Source organism: Falco cherrug, chromosome 2, assembly GCF_023634085.1.
Source record: "Falco cherrug isolate bFalChe1 chromosome 2, bFalChe1.pri, whole genome shotgun sequence".
NCBI classification, from domain to species: domain Eukaryota; kingdom Metazoa; phylum Chordata; class Aves; order Falconiformes; family Falconidae; genus Falco; species Falco cherrug.
Genome location: NC_073698.1, coordinates 85,775,289 through 85,792,641, shown reverse-complemented (window position 1 = coordinate 85,792,641; position 17,353 = coordinate 85,775,289). Strand labels below are relative to the sequence as shown.

General features: G+C 34.4%; 1 protein-coding gene across 12 annotated transcripts in view; it reads right to left on the bottom strand.

Moving 5' to 3' along the window:
* The window catches only part of DMD (dystrophin), a 1,162,157-nt gene that overhangs the window by 670,094 nt on the left and 474,710 nt on the right, over positions 1-17,353 (bottom strand). For all 12 annotated transcript variants that reach the window (XM_055701082.1, XM_055701084.1, XM_055701085.1 and 9 more), the window contains 4 exons: positions 14,676-14,786; positions 10,016-10,189; positions 5,911-6,066; positions 428-598 (listed from right to left, as the gene is read on the bottom strand). In XM_055701082.1, coding sequence (XP_055557057.1) covers positions 428-598; positions 5,911-6,066; positions 10,016-10,189; positions 14,676-14,786 — 612 coding nt within the window. The remainder of the gene's footprint in view (positions 1-427; positions 599-5,910; positions 6,067-10,015; positions 10,190-14,675; positions 14,787-17,353) is intronic.

Below are 17,353 nucleotides of genomic sequence, written 5' to 3'. Positions count from 1 at the left end.
CAGAACAGTGTTCTTATATCCTTAATCTTTCACCCACTGGAGCTGTTTTACTGTTTAATACTCCTTAATCATGAGTAGAATGGGATGAGAGAGAAAGGAACCTCTATTTATATGGATCACTATTTAGATGGATAACGAATGGATAATTTATAGTACTCTGAAAAATTAAATTCTAACTTTAAAGTCGTCTCAGTGAAGGTTACTGCAATATGACAGTGAATTGTGCTATTGATACATGCAGAGACAAGATGGTTTAAATTTTTCTGAGTATTAACGTTAGGGTAAGATAATGCCATAACTGTTACAAAGTTCCACTAATTAAAATGCAAGAAATTTTATTCTCTTTCTTTATCATTAAATAAATCTATATTTCTGTAATAGGCATAAACTGAAATATACAAAGGTACAGTGAGTTTTATGTTGTTACCTTGCCCCAGGCAATTTCAGCATCCAAATTGCTAGGCATCCCATGCACAGCTGATCTCTTGGTCAATTCTGCATCTGTTGCGGCAAGCCATTCTGTTATAGCGTTAATTTCTTTTCGTAGCTTCCGGGACAATTTCAAACATTTCTCTAACTCTTGCTTTTTCTCTGTTACCTGCAGAAAGAAAATTTTGGTGTTTAACTCTTTAGTCAAAGAGGTTTCATGATTTTTATATACCATTCTCTATATGACACCTCTATTAAAGCTTAACTTGCAATCGCACAAGCCAAGCTGCACTTCTAATATAGTCATCTCTTGTCTTTAGTTCTTTCAATATCTGTAATTTGACTGCAAAAATGCAAACATCTACCAGAAAAATATGTGTGTAAAGACACATTGAGTTTGAACTAGCAGTAGACATCTGCAAACCTCCTCCTTCATTTTAAAGTCATGGATAGAAAATTAATTTGGAACAATGGAATTAACAGGCTTTCCTTGAGACACAAAAGAGATGTCAAAACCCTTCAAGGCATATATTTTCATACAGATAGCCATTTAATGATATTTAATCCTCAAGATTTTTCTATCTAACTACATTACAAAGAAGAAGAAAAAAAAATGCCAAAGCAAACCCAAAATCTTGAAACACAGAAATTATTGAACAATTTCAAACTAAGGAAGCACAAGTAACTTCAGTTTTTAATGTGTTGAATATTTTGGACATGAAGTACTATGGACAATCTGTGGTGTGTTTGTTAAGTTCTTTTAAGTATATCACATGGTACCTGGAAGAAAGGCTGAGTATTTATATTGTCTTGACTATCTTACACTGCATTTTGGTGTAACCTGGAGGAAGAGGAAAAATACAATTTTCCTTGCAAGCCTCTGAGCGTAGTCAGGGAGAGAGAGAAGGTTCCACATACTTAGTACAGAAGGCAGAAGAGTAAATGCAGAGATCTTAGATGAGAACCTACACCACAGTAGACATTAGGCAACTAGCAGTTAGAAAATACAAATTAATAACTTATGTTGTGCTGAAGTTTAAAAAAAGCCTGAGCAAAGAAAGCGGATTAAAAGTGTTCTTTAGGTCCCTAATATTTAAAAGAAATTACTAACTACCTTGCATGTCAATTAGTAATCAAGTGAGATTGTGGCCACTGAATTTTATTTAATATTTTTAAACCAAAAATTAACTGTCTACAGTAGCGTCTGGCATCCAAAACTGGCATCAGTAGCTACGAAAAATATTTTGGGCTTTCACACTGTTTGAGTACAAGTAGTCAGAATGATCAAGTTGATTCCTAGCTCGACTGCCAAGGAGAGTTTGAGGTTTTAAAATGTAATAGGATGTTAGAAGGTTAGGTACATGGCTTTTTCTATCCCTGGGTAAACAGATCAGATTTGCCCAGGGAATAAGCAATAAAGTGTCCCTGATCATATATTATAACTCTGTAGAGTCTTACTACTAAAAACTCATAACATTTCTTCTTCACTGCATATGGTTTATGTGCTTTCTTGTATGCTAAATTTATTAAATGAGACCTCAGAACTTAAAGTCAGGTCAAGAGATAAATCCCTGGGAAGGACCATAAAATTCAGCTTTTTAGAATTTTAGTCACATATGGAGCCAGGAATTCATGCCTGTTTTTCACCTCTTCTTCTGCTGAGCAGTAATAGTCATTGTAAATACCTATTTGCAGGTACTTACCAGCAGTGCAATGCAAAGTGCACTACCTGAAATGTGATTGCCTTTGTAAGAGTTCTGAACGCCCAGTATACTATAAAATGAAGTTACTGGTACGTGCCCAAACACAGAGTATTTCTGTTGCTATATACATCTCTAAATTCGGTATATAATATCAATAATATTACACTATTTCCATATACATTGTATGCATTAAGCGGTTACTGATTAATCCATTTGTTTCTACTTCCAATGTAAAGATGTATTTCTAAAGAAAAATAGGAAACAGTGCCCTCTAAAGGCCTTCTGTATCATCAACTGGAATCAAATTACTGTGTTTTAGCTGTTAAATAATTTACTCTCAAGAATTCTTGAGTGTAATAAAGAAAGGTGAAAAAAGGAAAGCAAGTATTTAAAGCAAAAGACAGGTATTTTACAGCATTTTAGTCTTACAGACAAAAATTCCCGTGCAGCAGTGGGACTGTGAGTACAGACCTGACTGGAAGCAATTGGGCCTTCTGCATGCGATGCCCTTCCAAAGGCAGCAATACCATTATTACTGCCGCTTTCTTTTAGAGTCCAGCTCCCTGTTCTGATGAATTACCATAGAGAGATCTGACACAAGTGTGCTATACACCCTGCTTCACAGCCACTCACAACTAACCAGCTACCTCAGCTGTAATACAATGTTTGCATGTACATAGGTATATGTACTTGTGTCAGAGAGAGAGAATGCAGACAAGTGAATACATAAGCAAGCACAGGCATGGGATAGTTATCATAAATGCAACCGCTACACTATGATAGTCAAATGACACTTAAGTTTGCTTGCAATTTCATCTCAAACCTATTTACACTGAGGCCACTGCTAAAGTTTCAAAAATGTTGTTCATGCTTTTAAAGCATATTTGGCTAAAAATCAGTGGCAAAACTCAATGTTCTGAACAGAAAAAAACTCATTCCTTGACCAAAGAGAGATTTAAGGTCTGATACTACCTAAGCAATTAGGACTATTCAGAGTTATTTATATCCATATGTGTATATGCAAAAAGAAAAAGAAAAGGAAAAAAAAGAAAAAAAAGGAACAAATAGAAATAAAATCACCTCAGACCTTTCCCTTCTCCTTAAGGGGAAGAGTTCCTAGCCTCAGGGAATCTGAAGTTATGATACTTAAAACATATAGAAAAAACAGAGTTTCTACAGAAATTATAAAAAATTATAATAATTTTCCTTTCCATTTGAAAGCACCAACACTTCTGCATTGTTCAACATGTTTAAATTAAACTATTCCATATGCTGAACAAACTGCTTAAGGATTGTTTTAAATATAGGGGAGCTTCCTGAAGGAGGAAATATGAAATCACATAAGTGAGTCTATGCTTGAAGATGTTTTCCCTCAGTCTATACATTGCACTCCTGAGACTTACTAATAGTTATAACTATAATCAGTTTTCTCTTAAAAAGACTTTGACTCAGTGCAATCAATTAGAGCTGATAATGGCTGATTCTTTTAGTTCTATATTTCTGGGCTTTTGTGACTCTTAAACTGTTAACTACCAAGCTGTGTAAAAGTAAATCTTAGAAATTACATCTAGGACAGCAAAGCTAAACACAGCAATGCAGACTTTTGAGAAACATTAATTTGCAATATGGCTCACTTCAGACCACTAATGGCTTCCTAATGGCACATTTTTATCTCTTCATTAGTTAAGAGAGGTTTCCTATAACAATGGCACCTGTCTGCTGTTACATTAAACATAATGCAGGAATAAACATTACAGTCCTTTCTAAAAAAATGAAGAAAACAAATACCTACTCTCAAATGATAGCTATCCACATCTTAATCAAGCAGATTCTTTAGTTTTCTTGACACTCAAAAGACTGATGTATCCTGATACTTTTATTTTCTAGCAAGAGAGAGAACTGTTTTAATTCAGGTTTCCAAAATTAGTATTATCTCTGTCAAAAGTGATGTAACTTATTATTTTATTGTACTGTACACAGAGGGGCTGGATTATCATTATGCGTTTAAACCACATACTGGGCTCATTTTCCTAGCTACTAAAAATTGATGGTTTTAATAATTTATAATCTGAAAAAATAATTTGCATTCTATCATGCTTTGTATATTTTAAGTATATAACTTTTAGAAATAAACAGACAGCTGTATCTGTCATTCACAAGGCTCATTCAGCTGTTACAGCACCAAATTTACTCTAATCCTCCAGGTTTTAGAATTTCTGTGGATACTTTTAATGAGGGCAAGAAGAAGAAAACAGAGTAAAGAAGAATAGTTGTTAATTGAGTTAGTTGTGTGAAGTCTTCTTTAGGACAATGGCACAAGTCCTCTTCAGAGCTCAAAATGTCCTTGTAGAGCATTGTGCTTTAGGAGCCACAACACATTCCACAGATAATGCAGACTCAGAATAAAAAGCTTTTAGGGATTGACGTACAAATTTTTTTTTTTTTTTCAATCACAGTCTTGATAATATTGGTTAATAGTCTGTCTTTCCTACTGTCTGTTTAGTTGACTTTTAGGAAAAAATGAGTAAAGAAAACATTTTCCTGTTGGAAACATCAGGTAACAGCATTTAAGTGTATAAGATTTGAAAAAGAAACAGGTGATGTATAGATGGAAATTTTACACAAGGAATGACAGTGCTTGAGAAATTAATAGATTGATTTTACAGTATTAATTATATGTAAATAACTTTTTATTGGCATTATAAGGTAAAAGTCTGCCACATTTTGAGAACTATTTGGCTTTTTCTGTAGGCGAAACTGAGATTATATAAAATATTATTGGGAAAATTTTCATGTAGTTCTCGCAATCATATGCTGACTTTCATCAAGTGGTCAAACTGAGTATGTATAAATATGAGATTTAAAAAAAAAACACACAAAAAAAATTGTATTCCAAGGCAATACTTTCCTCATTACTGCGCTCAAAGGATAATGGCTTACTTTTGCCCAACATGAAGAAATTTGATAATCCCTGTTGAATAGAGGATGACAAAAGATTAAATTCTTAACAAGGGTTCACTGGTATCTGAGAAGTATACCTATGTGATAGTTATTTCACTATCATAACTAAACAATATTCTATGTGGCTTATATATTAAGATACTGTGAAAAGGTAAGTCAGCATTGTACATGACATTTAAACCAGGGAATGGTTAGAACACAGGGAATGGTAACTGAACACGTGTAGTCAAGAGTGCAGAAGCAGCAAAACAGAGTGGTACACAAATGCCTCCTGAGGAAAGCTGCAGTAGCAATAATCTTTGGTCAATAGATTTTTGAACAGCAACAAATGGAAATTATATACTTGAAGAGCTGTACCATCAGAAGCAGAAGGAAATTAAAAAGTAGCATTTTCTCTTTCATGAAGTAGATGTTTAAGTAAAATGTGAAAAACTCACAAACAAAATCTAAGTATTTTTCTGACCTGAAGTGTTTAGAAACAAGTGACAGTTTGAGACATCAAAAAGAAACAACATCCCCCTCTGATCCCTAAAAAATGATGAACTAGAAGAAAAAATAAATTAAAACATTAAGAAAGTATAATTTTAAACTGCAATAAAGCAGTTTTACATCGTTCAAGAAGGTTATTTTTTCTCAGAGCAACTGAATAGCCATAGTGATGATTGTCTTTGCTTCCTTTCTTTATGTCCCACCTTTTAGAAAATGTGAGGGCCTTGAAAGGAACCAATAACAAACTACGTTTACTTACCATACCATGATTACTCTTCACTTTTCCACTTAAAACGAGAGTACAGTTTTTATTAAAAACAGAGCTTACCTTTGCACCCAATTCATTATATTGCAACTTCAAAGCTGTAAGCCTTTCATCCAGTTCTTTTGGGTTCTCTGTCTGCTGCTTTTGAACAATCTGCCTTCCAGTTTTTATCACTGTTTCCACTTCAGATTTCACTTCACTCAGGCTTTTATATAATTTCTAATTAAACAGAAATATGAAAGTGAAACACCACCACTGAAATAAGTAAACCAGAAAAGACTATTCAAGATATTAGAAAGATGCACTAGAAGCCTTTGCATTGTTTTCTGTATCAAAACACCATCATGCATGACTCTAAGCACCTTCCATCCCATTTGAAAGCTAAAGGAGTTGAGAGGTACCATGGCATGTGACCAGAGAATAGAGGAAACTCACTCTGAGTGTGTGCATGTATTTAAAAAAAAAGTTTATATGAAAAAATTAATCAGTTTCTAAAGTAGAACTCAAATTAAGAAATTCAGGACAGCCTATCTTTACTAATAGTGTCTTCAAAGACTTGTCACCAAAAACTATGGTAGAAATGGTACAGATAAGAAAGTACATGTCATCTAATTGTTTCAAGATATGACAAAAGTTCTTTCCAAACTGATTTAGATAAGGCAGTATTTAAAACAACAGCAATTCTTGTGGCTTGTTGGATGCATTTAAACTACAAATAGCCACTAAATTAATTTAAAAATCTGACAGTTTTTCATGCTACTAAATCAAGAGACTGGTAGGATAGAGGATTTTCCCATATACTAAGTGTTAATGCTGTTCAAAAAATTAAATAATTTGTTAAAGAAACACCCAAACACAAAAAAGTAGCATTATGAGGTCAAGCCAAAATAAACTATATAATTCACTTCATTTTCCTGAATTATTTTAATGACGAAGCAAAAAATAAGGGATAAACAGCTGCTCAGTAAGTGATGGCATCCAAGCAATCTGTAAACACTGTACACTTCCCTAATAATACAAATAAATGACACTAAGAAAAATGAATGCATTCTTTCTTTCCATATGCAGAAATTTGGTACCATCATCTAAAAGAATTACTTGGTAACTCAACCCGTTTAACAGCCACATAAAGCCCCAAATAACATTCATGTAAGTAGAGTGGAAGTTTAATTTATTTTTTATTTTTATTTTAAATAAAAATTTCTGCCATGGATTGGAAATTCCACTGAATTCCACAGTGGAAAAAAGACTCCACAGAGACACACAGTGTTCACTACCACACAGCTAAGTGAAGAATGGCAAACAAAGATGTTGAGAAGCTTAAGTGTTGAGAAGTCTAGCTGAAATCTGTGTTCCAGCATTTTGCCATTATGTGTTGAAAAATAAATTTACTGCCCTGTATACTGAGACAGAACTGCAAAAAAATTACGCAGTATTTTTTAGTCTGTAATTTTTTGAGTTTTTCTTTTAGTAGCATTATCTCCTGCAATGAAAAATCTGTGTCTAGTATGTCCGGACAGTAAAGACAAGACTTTCTCCAGCAGATCTGACAACAAAATAATCCCAAGTGCATTTTCTCCATAATCTAAACTTATTTACCAAGCTGATTCTTAACATGGTTATTATTTTATTTACTTAAAGATAGTATGTATATAGTTCATGTCCTTTCTATGTGCTTAATATGATAAATATATATTCTTCATCACTAAAAACCTGTCAACAGGTTGCATGATGTACATTGGCTAACATCTGACGGGATACTATGACTAGATTTTGTAAATAGAAACAGTATGAGATTCTTTGGAGATAAAGATGCTCTAAAAACACTGTAAGTCTTCCACAGAATATGGCAGGGCTGAAAAAACTAGCTGCTGAGTGAAGATAGATTAATTTAGTACAGTGCATCTAATTACTGTGTCATTTTGATAAGAATGTGAATCTAATGGTCATTGCATTTAAGAAAACTCCAAGATATGTAAAGAAATAACATTGACTAGTTCCATGCTTATTTTTTAATCTAAAATCTTACTTTTAGAACTGAAAGAGGTTGGGGGGCTGGGGGTGGGGAAATATCTTCAGGCATGCCATTGCCCCAGGAAAACAAAAAGCTGGAGACAAGGATCTGATTGTCCTGACTTTTGCTGTTAAGATCTCCACTTTATTATTATCAAGTACACAGTGTTCATCTTTATCTTTACTTCCCTACAACAGTAAAGGTGTACAGGATTACAGGAATCTGAAGGGATACATAAATATTTTCCTTGTATTCTTTAGTACATATTCAGGTTATCTTTTGCTCTTGAACAGTAAGAAAGTCACATCATGCCACCTCATGGAAGCTCTAATCTATGGTTTTCCTTTATGATTTGTTTTTCCTGGCTAGAATAGACTTGTGCACTGAAATATCTCTTTTGGTTACATAACGGAGTTCCAAGACCGTAGCATATTGTGGAAAACTGAGCCAATCCAGGGAGGTAAATGCATATGCAAGATAGAAAGAAGGAATTAGAAAGGGATCCTGACTGGCCTTCATACATAGTGAAAGTGCATGACCATTGTTTGAAAATTCACTGAAATAAGAACATTTTGATATTTTTAATCTTTTAAAAATATTTTTTCCCCCATTTTTGTAACTCATACTTTGGTTTTCATCCTGAATTCCGGACAACATGTTTTAATTTTTAGTGTTCTCCACATAAATCCATATTTTTGATTTTTTTCAGTTTTTTTCAATCACTTAGTTGTGATCAATGGTGCAGAATCGAGCTGGAGGCCTGTATCTAGTGGTGTTCCCCAGAGGTCAGTACTGGGTCCAGTCCTGTTCAACTTACTCATCAATGTCCTGATGAAGGGACTCGGTGTACCCTCAGCAAGTTTGCTGATGATACCAAACTGGGAGGAGTGGCTGATTCACCAGGAGGCTGCGCTGCCGTTCAGTGAGACCTGGACAGGCTGGAGAGTTGGGCGGAGAGGAACCCAATGAAGTTCAGTAAAAGCAAGTGTGAAGTCCTGCACCTGGGGAGGAACAACCCCCCCCATGCACCAGTACAGGCTGGGGGCTGACCTGCTGGTTGGAAGGCAGCTCTGTGGAAAAGGATGTGGCAGTTCTAGGGGACAGCAAGTTGCCCATGCGCCAGCAGTGTGCCCTGGTGGCCAAGGTGGCCAGTGGGATCCTGGGGTGCATTAGGAGGAGCACAGCCACCAGGTCAAGGGAGGTAATCCTGCCCCTCTGCTCTGCCCTGGTGAGGCCCCATCTGGAGTGCTGTGTCCAGTGCTGGGCTCCCCAGTTCAGGAGAGACAAGGAACTGCTGGAGAGGGTCCAGGGGAGGGCTGCAAAGGTGATGAGGGGCCTGGGGTATCTCCCTTATGAGGAAAGGCTGAGAGAGCTGGGCCTGATTAACCTGGAGAAGAGAAGACTGAGAGGGGATCTTATCAGTGTCTACAAATATCTTAAGAGTGAGTGTCAAGAGGATGGGACCAAGCTCTTTTCAGTAGTGCTAAATGACAGGACAAGGGGCAATAGGCACAAACTGCAACACAAGAAGATCCTTTTGAATATGAGGAAGAACTTCTTTACCTTAAGGGTGACACAGCACTGGAATAGGCTGCCCAGAGAGGTTGTGGAGTCTCCTTCTCTGGAGACATTCAAAACCTGCCTGGACATGACTCTGTGCAACCTGCTCTAGAAGAACCTGGTTTAGTAGGAGGTTGGACTAGATGATCTCCAGAGGTCTCTTCCAACCCCGACCATTCTGTGATTCTGTGAATTAGTGTCCCATGCTTCTGAGAGGCCTTTGCCATGACAGAAGAAGAAAGCAACAGATAGAAAGGAAAAAGTTACTGTCTTACAGTAGAACTATTTCACCACATTAGTATATCCTGGGAATCTTTGAAATTGAATACAATGTTAAGTGTACAATATCCTTCTAACCTCATTTGCAAACAAGAGAAGTAAGACAAGGAGAATAAACCCCTCCTCTCTCTTCTCTTCTCCTTGAAAAATCTGAACTCTAACCAAAAAGCTTCCTATAATTTCATTGTGTAACTTTGCTCTTAAATCTTTCTTAAAATATTTTCTAAGATCTCCCAATATATTTGAAAATACTTTACGTTTGAAAGGCAGAACAGGCAGGAAACAAAGAGAAAGACAGCATCTTTAAATATTTACCATGCAATGATCCAGCTGTGATTGTACTACTTCCTGCTCAACGCTCTTCATCTCCATCTTGGGCACCTGCAATTTCACTTCATCTAAAATTCTTTTACATTCTTGTAGGCGCTGTTCAAAGTTGGCTGGCTTCTGAAACAACCGAAACTTCACAGAGACATCCTGTAGCTTTTTCTGAAAAGTACACATGAGTGAGTAGTAAATGTTGAAACAACACTGAAGACAAACAAGTCTTAGACCTGTTTCAGAATACTTAGAATCCATTATCAATCAGCTGTTTCTTATTTAAATGATTTAAAACTTTTTGGGAAACTACCAGCAGCAGAGAATCTTGCTCTTCACAGGAAGAAAAAAGATTCTTTGTATCATCCTGGGCACTGGATGCAGCAGAGCCGGAGACAAAAGAGCCCTTATGCTGAACTGCATTTTACAATTTGCAAAATGTTGGGGATGGGGTGAGAATGGAGGTTTAATGGCTTGCATATAACACATCCACATTCCAGACTGGACACTCATCAGCTCTACCTTGTTGCTGCTTCCTGGTATGAGAAGCGAATCATTTAGCCCCTCAAAGAAACACAAATCAAGTGTCTGGGTAGTAAGTAGGTCTAGCACAAAACCTGAAAGTTAAAGTATAAAACTGATTTCTGTTTCAATTTTAAAAAGCATAACCTAGAGTAAAAATAAAGTAATTTGAAAGCAGAAAAATCTATGACAAGCATGGCTTCTAATTTTGTAATTTTCAAAATTTGTTATCTTTGTGCATTAATTATATAGCTTGCTCACATGTTCCTTACCTCAGGGGGAGGGGAAATAATTAAAAATAAAGCAATGAAAGGGCATTTTAATTATCTACTTGAGTAAGAACTGATTTCTCTGTAGAAATGCAGAGCAAAGTTCTACTAAAATAAGTTTTTCTACTCTTTGAAAAACAAGAAAGAATGTCACCAAGAAATGGATAAGTAATTAAATAGGAACTCAACATTTGCAAACACACTTTTGATTTTTTTTTCTTCAAATCCAGGACACTTTATAGCAATACAGTGTTGTCTGTACCATACAAACTTGAGAAAAACTGCAATAAGGAATAGAACTAGCCTATACATAGGCATTATTAAAATGCTTCCCACATCTATCAGATTTCTGTGAAGGAGGCAAGAATGATGAGCAGAAGACAATTCTGGGTAACACAGAAAACTCTGTAGATTTCCAGCAACTCCTTCAAACAATTGCCTTCATTAAATACTCTTAATGAAATTGACATCCAATAGGGTAAGAAAGAAGTCTTTCCCAAGCTAAATAAGGGAACAATTGAATAAAAATAGGAGACAGAGGTCTTACAATAAAATAAGTGGTCTTATTTGTTGTGTGTTATCATACACTAAAAACATGTTTAATTAGTTTTTCATCCTCTTGTGACACTTCAACTTGATGGAGATCAAGTTCTGTGGGAAGCTTGCCTTGCCACATCAGTTTCTGTTACAGTTTGTGTTGGTCAATACATTAAGAATGATTTAGAAAAGAGAGAGAATGACAGTATTAACTGTAGAGAAAATTAAAGCCATCTGTGAAGAGTGACTGAAGGATTGCACAGTATTGAGGATCTGTAGGAAAAATCCAAGCAAATTGTATTTTATTAATCCAAAAAATAAGTAATAAATATCACAAAAGAAACACTAAGCTTGATATACAAGTGGGATCTAAAATATCTATTTGCACTCTCACTTGAGTTACAATAGGTAACTATAACAGTCATATTATGTGCTTATATTTACCTCCAACAGTTTTAAAAAAAAATCAGCTCAAAATTTAAAAGCAGTCAGGGAAAGAACAAAGAAGAAAATAAAAAGGCCTTGTACAAAGTTATATTGTGCCTGAATAATGTGCACAGCTTTGATCACCTCACCTCAAAAAACTTACTGTAAAAATAGAAAATGTATAAAGAACAACAGGACTATCAAAGCTATATATTTAAAGGTCTTGGTATGATTTGACATACTCGTCAGTCTGGAAGAGACAACTGAGGAGGACAAAAATTAGTGGTATGCAAAAAGTTGACTAGCAAATGATTGTTAACTGTTTCTCAAAATTCACTAAAAAGTTGACTCCAAGTAAAACTCTTACACAGGGAAACCAAAATGAACAAAAGGAAGGACATCTTTGCATAGCATTGAGATAATGTGTAACTAGATGTTAAATGAAGTTGAAGATTCCATCACTTTACAAGACTTCTGAGAGCATTTAGACATGAGTTTTTAAATATCTCTGGCCCAGAAGTTGCTTGGCTGCAGATCACTGGGAAGCATCATTAAACCATCCACCTTACTGCACCTGTATTCTGGCTACCACTGAAGATACAGTGTTGAGCTAAATGGGTCCTTTCTAAGAAGAAACATCAGAATTCTTAAATACTTAAAACGTGTAGCCAGCTGAATTTGCTTCACATCAGCAGCTGAATTGATTACAACACTGAAACATCATGGTCAGTAGGTAAACCTGGCTGGCCTAGATAATGAGCACAGCAACAGTGGATGGGAGAGAAGGAAAGACCACAACTAAGTCGGTATCATTTATTTTTTGACTTGAGCAAAATGGCTTGATGAGAAACAAAGAATCCATAGTTATTCAAAAGCAAAACTACAGTTAATACAGTATTTTTAGAGATTTAACACTATTTTATGTTTTGTTACATTAAATAAAGTTAAAATATCACTAGGAATTTTTAATGTGCTAAGAGTGTCAACTGAATATCTTTTTACTCTGACAAGTGTGTTTACCTTAAAAGACAGATGTAAGTAATAAAGAGACAGGAATGTCATTTGTCTGCTGTACATTTTCTTTCCACAAAGAATTTGCAATTGGATTTCAAAAAATATCCCTTCCTCAGACAAGATTTCACTTTCATGTAACAATTTTTAGCCTGGTAGGACTAACTAGGTCTTAAATCACTATGGCAGAAATAGATTTTTATTTGCTAATAATTTTTTTTCCTTTAGATTTAAAAGTCAGAACTTAACTTTCAACATATAGTAATCCAAACAGTCAGGATAAATTTTGCTGCTTAACAGTTGTTTCACAATCTCATTGAAGATACATATTTTCATAATTGTTTACTTTCTGTCTAGGTAATTAAACTGATATTAGAATAAATACATGTCAAATTAGAAATGTTACTTAGCACAAAAAAAAAAATAATGCATGCAGTATTTCTTTGTAAGTGAGAATGTTCTTCAGGAAAAAAGTAAGTGAAGACAAAACTTGTGAAATATGATTTACCACTAAAGGTACTGCATGATGATGGAGAAGAATTCAGGAGAGTCACTGGCCTAAAATCAAATATAGTCATAAATATTTGGAACAAAGGGTTCAGCTTTTACCCTTTTTGGTAGTTGACATTTGCATAAATCATGTAAATTTGCTAATTTTTGCTCATATTTTATCTCATGAAAGCAAAACAGATTCTCAAAATGACTCCTCTAGTTTGTCAAAACTAAAACTGATTCACATGATCATCAAAAGAATCATTTTGAAGAAAAAAATACCTGCAGAAAAAATGGATTAAGAAAAAAAAAAAAAAAAAAGGAAGCACCTAGAAATGGCAATGCTCCCTTACATGCTGTTGAATTTATAAACGTATAGATACAAAGTCATCTGATGCCTGCATTTCACTGATGAAATATGGGCAACTTCACAGCTGCCATGGAGACCATCAGAAGGTAAGTTAGTGTGAAGAAAGACTGAAAAATAAGGGAAACACAAATATTCTCAGCAAAGAAAAACTAGTCCTGTAGGTAAGAGGAAAAAAAACCCACAAATTTTGACTTGTTAATTAAAAATTAATTAACTGTTAAAAACCATTACTGTTATCCATAATAAAATATAAAACTGAAGCTAAGTTACCTAGAAATATTTGACAGAGATGAAGAGAAAGATGGGCTTGTTTACTGTTAATATCATAACAAAATTCTGTGTCTTTCCTAATGATTTATGACAAATTGTGTGTTGAAACCTAAGCAACTTTGGCACTAATGCCAAAACCTAAACCAGCAAAACAGTGAAGAACCCACCACCGATTAATGGGTAAAAATATGTATTGCTCCTTATTAATTAAATCATCTTCAGTTTCAGGCAGGTCTCTCTGTATGTCTATTAAGCTAGATAAAATAATGCTTTAGCTAACATTTTAAATTGATGACTGCAATGCACTGCCCGGCATAGATTTGACTTTCAAATCAACTTCTACCAAATATTTCCAAATACTATAACATACTTAACTGTAGATATTTCAAGTATTTAAAAATATACTCAAAAGATATACCAAAAAGCCTCACTGTAGTTTTACTTCTTGCAGTCACAGCACATTCAAAACCCCCCTTATATAGTGCCGCTACCGGTTGCTTCCATCAGCGATGCGTACCCTAGAACTGTGGCCAACTAGATAGGAAGGCTGTAATAGTAAAATGAGCAGTAAGAAGATATAGATGCTATGGTTTATCCATTCTTAATTTCCTGGCTAGAAAGGAGCCGCTAAAACGAAAGAGAAACCCTAAGACTACTTCATACTATAGTAATGGTATTACTTCATAATATAGTAATAGTACTACTCATGCTGTTTGTTTGCATGGGTAAAGGAAAAATGGGGGAAATAAAACTTGCATACCTGTGCCACATCAATTTGGGAAAGCACTCTTTTGCCAGCATCTTTAGCCCGGTTTCGTTTCTTCATCTCTTCCAAACTAATCTCATGACTTGTTAATTCAGATTGTATTTTCTATTGAAAAATAAAGACAGTAATCAGAACGGTTTGAAGAAAATGTTTATGTTATTAATATTTACTTGGAACAGTTGATATTGAAAAATATTTATATTTAAGTAGTGCACTACATACCTGATCATTAGCGGAAATTATTCAAAGAATTACTTGTTTACCACCCTGCAAATGATTCAGTTTAGCTTTTCTTGATCATAATAAAACCTTCTGCTCAAACATATATAACACTGACATTGTGATGCTAGTGACATAATATTACTAAGGAAAGTCATTACATTTTATGAAACAAAAGATTTCTTTCTTCTGAAGGAAAACAACTGTTTCCATTGGGAAGAAAATTAAAAATTAATCATAGAAAAGAAAAATACAAATAGAAAAGTGATTTGGCTTCATTATTCTTATTTCTTACTATTTTCACAGTATGATCAGGCGAGTTGATAGAAAACTGTTTGAAGTATCACGTACGTGTAACATCTTCATCTCACAGAACAGTGTTATATCTAAAAGACTATTCAATTTGTGGCATATTACTGACCAGTATCAATGCTCAGTATCTGTATATATGCTAAATGCACAACGACATGTAGCTGATTAATACAGTAACTTAATCCATTTTCTAACACACATTTCTGGTTATGTCTTTCTGCAAAACCAGTGTGCAGTCATGTCATGACAAAAAAATACCTGCCTTGTTGGTTCACCATAAATCACCGTTACAAGAAAAAATTAACATAAGCAGTGTTGGCTAGCACAATGTAATAGAAAAGAATTCCCATAAAATATATTGATACAACATAATTTAGAGCAATTAACATATTTTTATGTTTAAATTGTTAGAAAATGGGAAACTTATTAACAGAACTGCTAGAGAAATACTATTGAGAATAATTATCCTATGAAAAAAGACAAGGTATGTTCCCACCAGGAAAGGTATTTGAGGCCATTACTCTTGCATGAAAAGTGATTTTAGATTTAATATCTTTTTCAATGCTATACAAGCAGTTCTCAGATACTCTGCAGACTAGTTATAAGTTTAAATAGGTGCAAATTCATTCATCTTACACTACAGTAACTTGTAAAATATAAAAACTGTGTAGTTCAAAAGACTACAAAAGATTATGTAAATGAAGAAAAGGGTTTTTTAAATTACAATTTGATCCTTTAAAGTTTGATTATAAGTAAAAATGAATATATAAGTATTTTTTACCACATTTTCATTGTTCAAGCACAAAGCTGTGTACACTGTATACTGTCTACAGGCGTATTACATGGTTATAAGGATTTGTATACCATTATAATGTATATTACAACACTGTGTTGAAAGCAGGTTTTCATGAGTTACACTGGAAAGGTATTAAAGTAAATTTTAAGAGAAAAAGATTTAGATAAATACAGAAAACTATTGTCATTACTACACTTAATTGCAAAAATATATTTGTGAGTCTAAATTATCCAGTACTATTTAGAGAAATAAAATATTTTTCTGAAGCACAGCATTTATAGTATTAAAATGACTGACAGAAAGCTGCCAGTTTTGATGATAATTTAATTTTAAATTATCAATTTAATGTTTTCCATTTTTTCATATTTTGAGTTCTCTTGGCCAACAGTATTTGGAGCAAGTAGTAGAATTTTTCTAAATACGGTATTTTAATTTTGAGAAAGCAAAGACAGTCAATGCAAAGGACCATGCAATCAAGGAGAGAATGTCTATTTAACAGTTTATTTTGGACTATTTATTTTCTCCTTGTCTAAGTTTAAAAATTCCCCCTTGAAGCATACTAGAATGGTACAGGATTATCCTCTGTGTTTGTGCAGTGCACAGATCAAATTGTTCATGGTGACTCAGCATTAGTTAGGTCCTGATGCCAAAAAATTTCTTTATGTCATGGAAGTCAGAAGTGTATATACAAGGAAGAAGAAGTCAGAAGGTTAGAAAAATATGCTATGTCACATCGAGCATTTCAATTGCTTGCTTCTGAACCTATCAATTAACCAATTTTTGGTTGTATTTTCCAGTTTACTTTGTACAACCTCAGAGTCATTCTGGAAACCATGTAATTGAACAGAGGTCAGAACAGCACAGTACAGATAAGAGTATTGTTTAAGCAATTAGGTATTATGGGACACTGCATGGAGATTGTGCTATCTTACTTTTTTAAATAGCTGTGCAGGAGAGAGATGAAGCATCACCTACTCTAGCATCAAAATGCAGAATTAGAAAGAACAAACACATTACAGGAAAACTTAAAAGAAAAGTTACCAAGAATTATTGCAAGGAGAGATTTTTTTCTATATGTCACTGCTGCTCACAGGCAGAAAGATTAAAACAGTCCGAAACAGATAAAAGAATTTAGAACACAAGCCTGTGATGAACCTTTTCATTCAAATTTAACATGACCATTTTAATTTTTTTGTCCACTTTGACTCATTAACTTATTCCATTGACTTCTAAACATCCACAAGAATACACTGATTTCCTTTTTCCATTTCTATTATTACCACCTCTGCTTTTCTCAGTGGTTCTTGCCTATTTTGTCTTTTAATAAAGACTAAAACCTGCCTTC